Source organism: Solanum stenotomum, chromosome 9 (genome assembly GCF_019186545.1).
Source record: "Solanum stenotomum isolate F172 chromosome 9, ASM1918654v1, whole genome shotgun sequence".
Classification (NCBI taxonomy): Eukaryota; Viridiplantae; Streptophyta; class Magnoliopsida; order Solanales; family Solanaceae; genus Solanum; species Solanum stenotomum.
The window spans coordinates 56,701,573-56,714,576 of NC_064290.1; the positions used below are offsets into that span (position 1 = coordinate 56,701,573).

Consider the following 13,004-nt stretch of genomic DNA (forward strand, 5'->3'; position numbering starts at 1 on the left):
ATTAAGGGGGGAATCTCCATGCCAAAGATTTTTTCATATTGAAGGTTTGAATCGAGACTAGTTAAAGAAGAAACAACTCTATTCATTGCGCCATATTTTGATGATTATTTGTCTAGTTTCGATTCGATACGAAAAAAGGGCATAGTTGTAAAAAGAAGTAAAATAATAGACCGAAGATTAGGGTGTATAAACAAACCGGTGCGTCTCATTAGTAATAGTAGTACCAAAAAAAAAACCGGCTTCTCCTTTTGCCTTCTCTCTATCTACAACTATGTGTTTCTCTCTCTAAAAAAAAAAAACTTGCTCCGATTTTTTGATAGTTAAATTGCCGAATAATTCCGCTAACAGGGACTCAATTACCCGCCAATAAGGTATAATTTTTAACTCAATTTTTTTCAAATTTTTCTCTCTCTAGGGTTAATTTCTCCTCTTTGTTCTCCAATGGCGTCTTACTTCTCTCTTTCTCGCAGTAGATTTCAATGGCTGAGATTGAACCAGATCGGGTATTGGAAGGATTGGGTAAGAGGAGGCTGGTAGCGGTGGATGATAGGAGGGTGACGAAGAAGGCAAGGGAGGTGGTGGATGGGAATGTGAGGGAAGTTGCTGAGATGGTGCTTGTATTATCTGCTGTAGGGAAGATGAGGGGAGGTAGAGGTCCAACTGTTGCAGAGAAGGAGATGGTGGAGGAGGCTAGGGAGAGATTAGCTGAGATTTGTTTGAAGTTTGCGCCGAAGGATGTGTTTCCGAGTGATGGTTTTGGAAGTGTTATTGAGGATCTTGGGATTAATAAGCTGACGGAAGTGAGTGTAGGGCATTGGCAGCCTCCCAAAATGTCGATTACTGAGAAACTGCTGGCCGTGAAAAGAAAGGTATGGAAGCTTTATTCTTAGTTTGGGATACACTGTTTGTGTGAGGGTGGTTGTGTAATGGGAGATAGTCTAAAATAATTAAATGTAGGAAGTATATGTGTAAGATGATTGCTTATTCTGTTGAATTTGTAGATTATTTAGTCTGTCTTGTTTTGGATTCATTCTATATTTGTTAATATGAACTTTTCTGTTGAATTAGTAGATTATTTAGTCTATCTTGTTTTGGATTAATTCTATAGTTTGTAATATGAACTTTTAAAGGGGGTGTTGAAATAATTAAGCTACCCAATTGTTTTCGGATTAGGACCTTGTTTGGAGCTTGTAGTCTTCTTTGCAACTATTAGTGTAGAATTACCATTCGGGGTAACTATTCCTCGTTTTTGCTTGTAAAAATAAAATAATATTGGAAGCTTGGGAGGTCTTCAACATTTGAGTTGAAGGATAATTGATAGATCAAGTGCATGCAGATTACAAAATTTGAACTTTTTGGTTAATTTGTTGCTCTTTGTCTGTAAAGTTTAGCCAGCTAGGAGTTCATGGATTTGAGTAAAAGCAAGTCCAATGCTTCTCAATATAACCAATTGTAGTCAAGTCAGGCTGTTGAGTTGCATCTTAAATGTCGAACTCAGTTCCCATTTTTATCTCTTTCCTTTCTGCTTTTAGATGGACAAGGCGCAGGAATTTTCTCTACCCTCTGCCAGCTACCCATCTCAACGGTCTCAAATAACAGTGGGTACAGCAACTGAAAGCCATAATGCATCACATATTAAAATGTTTCCTCAACCAAGTCATGTAGTAAATTCATCAGGCAGCTTACAACCTGCTTCACCTATGGAACGTGGGACTCCAATAAGTTCTGCATCTTTGCCTTATCAGCTGCCCACCAGTGAGGTCAGGCCTTTAATCACCGGTGGGGTGGTCTCTGGTAATCTTGTAAGGGATTCTTCTTCAGTAGCACCTCCCAGAGTTGGAAGACATCATTTCCAAATGGATGGACGGCAAAGTGGATCTTCCGATGCATTGCAAGTTCAAGGTAACCAATTTGTGTTCCTCTAAACTATCCAAGGTGCTTCAGGATCTTTGTTTGTTAAGTGATTCCCACAATGAAGAACTTTACCAACTTGCCAGAATAAATAGGGGAACTTGTTTAAATGACATTCAGGTTAGGTATGGAGCATAGCTTGTCTAGGTTGTACAGTTTCTTCACTTAGCCCAGTACATCTTCTAGCTTCAAACAAGTAAGAAAGAACCTAGGTGATTATTAGGTCGAACATGCTTACTTATCAGCATGGTTATCATCTAGGTTCAGAGTTGACCATTGAGTGCCATTTTACAAGTAGCTTAAGTGATCTTTCATTCGACTCTAATTCATCTAGCTGTTCTCTTTTTCTTTTCAACAACACATATCTGGACCTAGTTTGCTGCTCATCCATCAAGGAAGTTGGCTTTGCTAGAATTGTTTTCGCTAATGTTTTCCCTTTAAATTTTACTCTTTATTCATTTTTTCATTCTGAACCATCTGAAGCTTATTGATTTGTAGCAACTACTGGCAATCACTCAACTGTCAGAACTCCAACTTGGTCGGTGCTACCTGCATCAGTTTCAGCAGCTCGACTTGGGGCAGATCACAAGGCGACACCACATGCAACTATTAAAATTGAGGGATGTGCTGATGTCAGGTCAACAATGGCACCACAAGTGACAACATCTAGGCCATTTATTACTCAGAGCACATCTGGAAATTCACCAAGCACATACCCTCATTTACAAGGCACGAGCTTTATTCAGGCTCCTCCTCCGAGCAGTACGCATTCTGAAATTGGCAAGCTTGTTTACAAATTCTTACAGCCTCTGCTTCCTGAGCGGCCTGCATGGACTCTGCCATCCTGTGATTACATGAATAAGGCTTTGGCTTGTCAAATGTGCAATTCAACAATAAATGAGGTTGACAACGTACTTGTGTGTGATGCTTGTGAAAAAGGCTACCACTTAAAATGTCTCCAAACAACAAGTCAAAAAAGTGTACCTAGAGGGGAATGGCATTGTGGAAAGTGCTTGTCAATAACCAATGGCAAGCCGCTGCCTCCTAAATATGGTCGTGTGATGCGGAACATCAATTCCTCTAAAATGCCTACAATCACAGCAATAGTTCAATCATCTCCAGATAGAAAAGCTTTTGGTCCGGATGAGAAGGTTCGTCAGTCGAAGATAATGAGGAATGGGAATGTCGCATTGCAGAATTCCACTACCAATGGCATGACAAATAGTCTTAACCAACTACCATCTGTGCCAAAGATGCAAAATGACCAAAGAATGGGAGGAACTGATAATGTGTCCGGTAAAGGAAATGTGGACAGTAGAGTTGCTTCTGCAGCCTGTTCCAGTAATTTGACTTTGGGAATCTGTTCAAATAATTTGGCTGTATCTTCCAATGATAACGGTTTCTCTCCTGCTAGCACAATGATATCTTTTGAACAGAAGGTGGTTGAAGTGAAATCTCAGCCTCCTGCAATACCTGAAATAGTTTCCATCTCATTTGATCACTCACAAGCATTGAATCACCTGCAGGCCAATGGCCATGCACAGCTAGCGAATAGTGTAGAGATACCTTCCCAGCAGTTTCCTGGAAGTTTGTCCATGGTCAGTGATGCTAAGGATTCTGGGGCTAGAGCAGGTTTAGCTAATAGTTCAAGCGATGAATGTAAAAGAGAATATCAAGGTGTCGGACGGACAAATCTTGTCGAAACTCCTATTGCCAGAAATGGGGATGCTGAATGTGTTAGCTCTACATCAGATCTCTTTCATAGTGTTGATTGGATTGGCGATGTGCTTCAAGTTGCAGATGAGAAGCATTATTACCAATCTTGTCGCCACAATGGGTTCATATACAATGTTCAGGAATATGCTGTTATCCGTTTTGAGGATGAGAGATTGATTCCTTCAAAGCTTCTGGTAAGAATTTGATCTCATTAGATTTTAACCAATAGCCATAAAGAAGTTATCTGATTCATAGTCTTTTCTAGTCACTACTCTAGTGAATAGACCTAATTTGGTCTGGCCCTTCCCCAAATCCCCACAATAGTGGGAGCTTAGTGCAGCCTACCCTTTAATATTGTTCCTATCTCTACTTTCATTGGAGTTATTACTGCTCCGAATTGTATATGGACTAGGTTCACCAATGATGTTTTACCTGTGTCATTTGAAGCTTCTTGTGGAGCTTATAGCCTATTTCGCCAAGCTTTTGGGAGGTTTCAAAAAAAGAGGTGTTCGGCCAAGCTTTTGGGAGAATATAACTGCCTTATACAAACTGCTTCCCCCTTGGAAGTACTTTTTTGAAAAGCTTTTCAAAATAAGCTGATTTTAGAAGTTTTGGCTAGACAGCCTATTAGTCATTGATATGTGCATGTTTATTTTTTGAGTGCAAATTTTCCAGTTCTTGGCTCCAAGTTATCACTGGCACTTGAGCAGATGCAAATTTATACATGCATATCCTAAAGAGACAGTGCTTATGTATATATGCACGTCATTGGTTGCCCAATTTGTGATCTTCTTTTTTTAGTTAAATTTTTGGACCAGCAATGATTCTTGTGATACTATTCTTGTTAGGACAATTTTCTCAGAGGAGTAATGGTGGAGAATGTTTTCTCTTTGCAATAAAGTAGATGTCTATGATAGTTTTTGCTTCCAAATTCATGCCTTTGATAGTCTTGCTAGCACACACACACACACACACACACACACACACACACATATATATATTCTTTTTCTATGTGTCCTTGATGTTCACGTGGAGAAACCTTTTTCCTGTTCTTTTCAGGCTATGTGGGAGGATATTAAAGCAGGGAAGAAATGGGTTACTGTTAATCGGTGTTACTTTCCAAGGGACTTGCCACATGCTGTAGGCCACCCATGTAGCTTGGAAATCAATGAGGTAAATAACATATACTGTAGGGGGTACCCATGTAGCTTCGACTGATTTTATTTTTAAATTAAAAGAGAAAAGAACAAATGCAACTTCATTTTTATGGCTCAAAAGAAGAAAGGGTAGATGAGCTAGGCGCTTAGGCTAATATGTTTGGACTTTATTTGCTTTTGGGTCACATAGGGTGTTTCCTTCTTTCGGTCAAATTGTGAAGTGAGTGTATTTGTAATGGTCGTTCTCTTTTTGTATCTATATTCTGGCCCGTAAAAAGGGTTGCTCTCCTTTGAGTGAATTTTGCATTTACCTTGATAAAATAGTAGAAATTTCAACCATGAAATTCAATCAAATTGATGGAAAGCCCAACAAACCTGAAGTATCAAGTAAGCATCATTGAGGTTTAAAACATTTCGAAACGTGAGGGTCATACAAATTGAAATTGAGACGATATTTCATTCTTCCTTGTGGGTAATGTTACAATTTGTGTTTGTTAGAAAGTTATAATATCACCTAGAAGATAACTTTTGTGTTTGCCATTCATCTTATTAGAAGGAAAAAAACAATCATTCCTAAATTTCATTTAACACTATTTGAAGCAGCTATTTGATTGTAGCAGAGGATCTTCCATGAGATTCTAGTTAATTTGTTGATGGAGCCTGATCTTTTTGAGAATGAATTGCATCTTTGCTTACCCACCCGCATGCTATCATACATGCTATTCTACTTTAGCATGTAGGTGATAAAGTTGCATGCTATAAGACTCACTGCTTCTTCTTCTACAGGTTTATTTGTCTAATTGTAGTACCACGGTAATGGCTGGCCAGATACAAGGTCCATGTGAAGTATTTCCGCTGAGCAAGTTTAATGAAGAAAGAGAGAGGATATCTCGCCTAGAAACAGGGCCTAATGGTGGATTACAGCCTCTCTACCTATGCAAGTATGTCAATTAATCTGCTTTGCAAATCTCTTGTTGATATGGAACAGTTCATTGGATAGTGCATGATATATATGATTCTCCTTTTTTCTTTTTCTTTGATTTGACATGAATAACTGAACGTTGTTTAGTCTCAATGGGGCATGCTTGAATTTAACTATGTTTCAAGAGGTCACTTGGTGGTAGTTTAATACGAATTCATATTTAATCCCTGATTAGTGGCGATGCAGAAGAGATCCCCTTAAAACGCTGGAACATGATTTCGTAGTTCAAGCGTAACTTTCTTTTATTATCTCTTCTGTAGAAGTGATTATTTAAATGCAGATGAAAAATCTATAATGTGTGGTATAGCCTTGGAGATCCAGTTTTTCAGATGACATTGCTGGCTTTTTTATTTCATTTGTAAGTAATTTAGTCAATTTTTTATGCAGATGGATTTATGATGAATCGAAAGGGCTATTCCGTGATGTCTCATGTTGATCAAGAGTCAGATTCTATCTTCTCTGTGCTGCCATTGTTCGAATTCAGGCAAACCTTGGTATTTAAGTGGAGAAAGGTATAATGGCTGGCTCGTTATCCATCCAGTTTCGAGCAGGCGACATAATCCTAGTATTAAAGTGGAAAGGTAGAGTGGCAGGCTCATGTCATCGAGTTTCGAGCCAGTGTCAAATCCTGGTATAAAAGTGGAAGGGTAGAGTAGTGGGCTCATTGTCCATTGAGTTTCGAATTGTGTGCTCCGATTGGTCCTCAAGATTTTTGACTAAGCTGCTTCATTCTTTTTTGTTTAATTTTTGTTTGTGCTAAAGTTTGAACATGATGTTATTCTTGAAGCTATGAGCCTATGTCTGCTACTTAATTTGTAGTTTGAATGAAAATTCCCAGAAATTGATGCTTCTTTTGCTATTTCCTAAGCCTAAAAGACTTAAAAGAAAAGGCTAATCATAGGGTGATATAGTAATATTGCCATTTTATTTATGGCTTCTTGATATGTGTGTCAAGTTAATATTGAACGAGTAAAAATTAACGGAGAGAGTACTAACATGTTCAAAGACCCATTATTCCGGGATGGAGCTTCATGACTCGGAAGTATCAATGTATGGTTTTTCGAGAAGGGTGTAATACCATCACCTATTAAGCCCGACGAGCGCTCTACTGAGCTACATCCCACCCACATGGGTCTATGCTTTTGACTTTAGAAACATCAAACTAGTCTCCTTTTTGGGTAGCAGAGCAATTTCAGGTTTCGCATTTATTGGAATCTTGTTCTCAATTCACGTTAATTATAATTCAATTCATATATATATTAGATTTTTAATTGAACTTTGAAGATGAAAAAATAAGTTAAAGAGAAGAAGAGGGGATGTGTATTAAGTTTTAGCCATGCATTGAAGTCATCACCACAATCGTTTATAAATCATCAGTTTCAGTTTACAGACACTTCAATTAATTTCACGGAATATCTGTTATTTCTTTTTTCATGTTTACTTGTCTATTTTTAACATGATACACTCCTTAAAAGTCAATAAACAAAATAATAATTTTACTATATAACTCATGATTAATATAAGTCACATAATTGAGAAATGCATTGAAACTAATTAGTACTCCCTCCATTCTATATTAATTTTATTTTTGAGGTGTTTCACACCCTTTAAGAAAAATAGATTAAGACATAAATTGAACATAGTTTTTCATTTTTACCCTTATTAATTATTGTCATGATTAAAATAACTAAATATTAATTAATCACTAATTCCAATACTATCTAATGAAGGATAAAATTGGAAGAACACTCTAAAAGTAGTCTTGAAAATTGAACAATTAAGTTAATTTAAAAAATGAAAAATGCCTCAAAAATTAAATTAATATGGAATGGAGGGAGTACTTAATATGAGACGGAGGGAGTATCTTTCTATTAACAAAGATATCACGTAATTTTATGCATCAAGATTTAAACAAGTGAAAGGGAATAACCAAATATTTTTATTTATGCTAAAAATTTAAACTTGAAACCTGATGATTCTCTATCCCTAACCACTAATGCATCACCACAATTATTATGATGCTTAGGAACTCACAAATTTCTGTTGAAGATCCCAATTTCTTCCAGTAATGGCTGCTTAATTACACAAGTCCAAAAAGTCTTTAAATTCTTCAATTACAAGTAATGTTTTTTGTGAACATCATGTGCAATGAGATGATAGACCAATAGAGTCTATCTATACAACAATAGTGGTGACTTTAATTAATAAGTTGTTTGTAGTAAATATAAAACTACAAGAATTTTCTCTCATTTTGCCTGATAAATCCAAAACCAAAACCATCAATACCTTCCCCAGTTCAATAAATTAAATTAATTTTTCTTTAACTAATATATATGTTGGGGTGCGGACTCAGTGGTGGAGTCAGGATTTTCATTAAGGGGTGTCAATAATTGTAGCAAAAAAAATAATTATGAGGCTAATAGGGCTAAAACATGCGACCTCAAGGAATTTTTGAAACCCCCTTAACCACTAGACTAAATCTTTAACTTGTACCAAGAGGTGTCAATACTTATATATATATATTTATTAATCCAAAATTTTACCTCTATATAAAATGTAATTTTCTGGCCAAGGGGTGTCAAAAAAGTGTGGCTCCACCCCTGTGTGTGGTCTTTTCTCCGATATATTGCGAGATAATTTGTTCATCAAATATCTCTATAATGGAGTAAATAATCATGGTAAATTAGGTTATTTGTCTTATATATTTTGGGTAGCTAGTTTTACTTATTGTACCCTTCAATCGATTCGATTTTAACATATTATTTAAAATTTTTGTATTTTTTTCGCTAATTCACCTGATCATCAGATTATTATTTATAATTATCTTTTTGAAATTTTGAATTTACCCCTAATTATTTGTAGTTATCTTTTACACAATGTAATAATATAAACAGTACTTGTTTTCCATTATTATTGTAGCTAGAGTAAAGTATTCTTCAAAGTTTCCAACACGCCATGAAAGTAAAAAACTGTAGACGTGTTTTTTCTTGGACCATAACATATATATATATATATATATATATTTCTTATGAGTTCGTTCACATTATCGATCGTCCCAAATTTGAATAAAGAAGGAGACTTGTCGAGAGTCCATCATAAACAAACTTTCTACCTATAAAGGTATATGCATGAATTAAGACCACATACATCTTATTTTTCTCGGACCCACTTATGAAATTATTCCGCTAATTTATTGTTGTTATTGTGTATATGTTTATGTATCTTCATATTGAAGCCATTCATTGCTTTCTTCTTCATCTTGAAAATGCAATTATTATATTACTATATATGTGCAACTCTAAGGTGTCATTTATATATACATTGAATTGAACAAGGTGTGACCCATAGAAAGATAAAATGTTTCTTTAGTTTTTGTTTTGGATAAGAAGAAGAAAAATTGTACTCCCTCCGTCCCATTTTATGTGGCACCGTTTCCTTTTTGATCAGTCCCAAAAAGAATGTCACATTTTCTTATACGGTAAATATTTAAAAGTACAATTCCTCTTTTACCCTTGTTGGTCCCACTTAATCTTAAAATAATACTCCCTCCGTCCCATTTTATGTGGCAACATTTGACCGGGCATAGAGTTTTATAAATAAATGAAGACTTTGAAATGTTTACCAAATTGCCCTTTAAAAAGTAGACTCACTTTTTTCTCTCCTCATAAATGTATTAGAGTATTATTTTAATATTAAGTGGGACCAACAAGGGTAAAAGAGGAATTGTATCTTTAAATACTTACCATATAAGGAAATGTGACATTCTTTGTGGGACTGACCAAAAAAGAAATGGTGCCACATAAAATGGGACAGAGGGAGTACTCCAATACATTTATGAGGAGAGAGAAAAGTGAGTCTACTTTTAAAAGGACAATTTGGTAAACATTTCAAAGTCTTCATTTATTTCTTNNAAATAAATGAAGACTTTGAAATGTTTATCAAATTGCCCTTTAAAAAGTAGACTCACTTTTCTCTCTCCTCATAAATGTATTAGAGTATTATTTTAAGATTAAGTGGGACCAACAAGGGTAAAAGAGAAATTTTATCTTTAAATACTTACCATATAAGGAAATGTGACATTCTTTGTGGGACTGACCAAAAAGGAAATGGTGCCACATAAAATGGGACGGAGGGAGTACTCCAATACATTTATGAGGAGAGAGAAAAGTGAGTCTACTTTTTAAAGGACAATTTGATAAACATTTCAAAGTCTTCATTTATTTTTTAAACTTCGTGCCCGATCAAATATTGCCACATAAAATGGGACGAAGGGAGTAATAGTTTTGTATAAAGGTGAAAATATAAAAATAAAATAAACGTGGAGATACAAATATGATTAATATATGCTAGCTGAAAAAGTTAAGACATAAAAAGTCTATGGGGACACTATCATGATTTATACTTAAGACCTATAAATCAAAGTAAAATAATATATATATTACAAAACTTTATATACAAAAAAAGAATTACTAAAATATATTTAATGATATTTTACAAATATGTTTTTTGAATTTATTCTGGTCCAAACAGAAAAACACGTTAAAGTTAATTGCAAAACAAAGAATTCACTAAAGGAAGTCAATATATAATTATACACATAATTCAACATATCAGATATATCGACGAATTGCCAATATAATTGACTTTTCTTGAACAAGAATAGTTTCGTGCCTTCGCCATTGATTGGATTACAAAATGAATATACGAAAAAATCAAGGAGATTCAAAATTTACTAAACATAGAGTAGATTTTGTTAAAAAAATTCGAATGAATCCCTTGCTCCTACTTGACGGATGACAATAATATTGAAAGCTTAAAAGACTTATATGAGAGGTATGCCATTCCTTTTTTTTCTATGTATAAAGTGACTAACAACATCAATAATACTCTTATAGGTTTTATTTTCTGTCAGTTAATTATTATCATAGTTTATTCTTTTCTATTCTTTTGACCTCTTCTTGACAATGAAATCTGCATGCATATGTCTAAATATTTTTCCAGCCTTTTCTAATACTATCTTTCTTTTAACTCTATTTGTGCCCTTTTATATTTTTGGTAAATTAATTAAAAAATTTAAGTTATATCCTAATATATAGTTTCAAGATTTCTTATCCCAATGTTCAAAAAATATATTTTCCGTTGTCGGGACTTGAACCCGGGTCTCTCGGGTGAGAGCCGAGTATCCTAACCAACTAGACTACAACGGAATTTGCATGGAATGTGGGTTTGAATCATAATATTAACAAAGTTTCTCTTTTTGAACTTTGTAATATTTTTATCTTCTGTCTTAAAATTTAGAATACCAAACTCATAATTCTAACTCTGTCACTAAATAGAATAACCATTTTCAAAAGATTCTCGACTCAAAAATACTGTTAATAGCAAATAAACATAGTATAAAATAATGAGTCTGGTCAAACTAAAAAGCTTCAAAATTACTCATTATTAAAACCGTAAAAAGTAGAAAAACCTATAGAGGCATGACCAATAATTGTGTAAAGTAGTAATAAGGAAAATTATTGTTACTTTTACAAAGGAAAAGACAAATTTTGGAGAACCTTCAAGGTTAAAGGTTAAAAGTAGAAAACAAAAAATAAAAAGGGCAATTGGCATTTCTATAATACTGTAAAATATTATACATTCATGTTAATGCTAAAAAAAAATTCTCCAATATTAGGTATCTGTTTTGAAGTTTTGATTAATAGGTAAGGAATTACTCCACGTAAAATATATGAACAAATCATATTTATCCATCATAATTTTTAATGGATATTAAATTTAAACTCAGATAATTATTTTGCCTATACTATATATGCTCCAACCAAAAATAAAAAATAAAGTTGACCAATAGGAAAACGTTTTCATGCCTGTTAAGTAATCAATTATATTGCCTATACTATAAATGCTCCAACCAAAAATCAAAATAATATAGACAGTTATATTCCTATTTTAAAAAAAAATTGTATAAGATTTTGTATGTGTTGGGAAATAGTAGTCTACTGACTACTAGTATCACATGTGATTTGACTATTTTCACGTTTTTGTTGTCATGTGAATTTAGTAGTTTTTTTTTTTATCTAATCAGAGGCGGAGTAAGTAAATCAAGATTCAAAATTTATAACTTCGTGATTCTAAAGATCAAAGCTATTAAATACGGCTGAATTTTTGGAGGCCAAAAGCTAAGCTCGGCCTCTCAATATATATAACTTTATATATGTATTAAGAAATCTATTACTTAAGTACTTATAATTATATTAGATTGTGAATTCGATCAGTTATTATTATATACTTCAAATCGATATAGAAATTCATAAATTTTAAATTCAGAATATATATCTGATTGCCTATTTTTTTTGCTTAAGAGATAATTACAAGCAATTCTCTATCGGGATTAAACAAAAACAAAGAAACATACATGGATTTTCATAGAAACTTTTGTTTTTATAAAGTAAAAGACCAAACCTTTTAAGTAAAAAAAAATGCTTTTACTTTTTACAGAGAAAAATAGAACCCAAATTCTCTTATTTTAATATATATGTTCTAGGAAAATTTATCAAGCACGTTTGAACAATTTCTTAATAATTCCATTTTTACAAAACTTCCATGATCAGTCTATGTATAAACCCTATTAATTCATGTGTTAATAGGCTAATAGAAACAAATTAAGCTTGATTTATGGAGATCTTATGCTAAATTTCGAGAGAGAAAATAAAGACTATTGATGAAAACATAGTTGAATCTTAGTTGCACGTATCTAGTAAAAAGCAGAATTAAAATTTTTGTTAAGAGGGCTCAAAATATACAGAAGTGAATACAAATTAGCATAAAGATTTCAACATCTACTAAATATTTATAAATATACAAAAGATAATTTTGACTTTATGGTTATAGTGTAACTTTTCAACAACGAGGCTCAAAATAATCCCTTTTTGCGCTCCTAGATCCATCCGGATTCTCTCTAAAAATTGGCAATATATTCTATCTACAAGTACTAGCGGATCAAAGATAGATTCAGTATTTTACTTTATGAGTACACTAGCTAGTTCAAAATCCAATTACAATTTATTTGACTTAATTAGTCGATTCTGTATTTTTCAAATCTGCACTTTTAAAAATTCTTTTTTTTTTTTTAAAAAAAAACGAGGGTCTTAACAAAAACAATATCTCTTCCTTATCAAGATAGGAGTTATCATTTTCAGACTTCACTTATATAAAATCACACTGAATATATTGTTGTT

The 13,004-nt window shown here is 33.7% G+C and overlaps 1 protein-coding gene and 1 non-coding gene across 3 annotated transcripts; one reads left to right on the top strand and one right to left on the bottom strand.

Moving 5' to 3' along the window:
- The first annotated feature begins 227 nt into the window (after positions 1–227).
- Positions 228–6,616, top strand: LOC125875646 (uncharacterized). 2 transcript variants are annotated; one of them, XM_049556650.1, is made up of 7 exons: positions 228–371; positions 471–869; positions 1,533–1,902; positions 2,410–3,821; positions 4,687–4,800; positions 5,571–5,725; positions 6,154–6,616. In XM_049556650.1, the coding sequence occupies exons 2-7, from the start codon at positions 480–482 to the stop codon at positions 6,200–6,202; spliced, it is 2,490 nt and encodes an 829-aa protein (XP_049412607.1). In that variant the 5' UTR covers positions 228–371; positions 471–479; the 3' UTR covers positions 6,203–6,616. The 2 variants fall into 2 exon arrangements, with proteins under 2 accessions (XP_049412607.1, XP_049412606.1); XM_049556649.1 differs by having other exon boundaries at positions 234–371; positions 474–869.
- A 4,284-nt stretch (positions 6,617–10,900) lies between these two features.
- On the bottom strand, positions 10,901–10,973 carry TRNAE-CUC (transfer RNA glutamic acid (anticodon CUC)). Its single transcript has one exon. It is a non-coding gene; the product is annotated as a tRNA-Glu (tRNA).
- Between the last annotated feature and the right edge of the window lie 2,031 nt (positions 10,974–13,004).

What these genes read in the sequence shown, in the direction of transcription:
- LOC125875646 (XM_049556650.1), top strand. Translation starts at nt 480, where the DNA reads ATGGCTGAGATTGAACCAGATCGGGTATTGGAAGGATTGGGTAAGAGG. An exon ending in TGCTGGCCGTGAAAAGAAAG is followed by an intron (nt 870 to 1,532) that starts GTATGGAAGCTT and finishes TTCTGCTTTTAG; the next exon opens with ATGGACAAGGCGCAGGAATT. An exon ending in GTAGCTTGGAAATCAATGAG is followed by an intron (nt 4,801 to 5,570) that starts GTAAATAACATA and finishes CTTCTTCTACAG; the next exon opens with GTTTATTTGTCTAATTGTAG.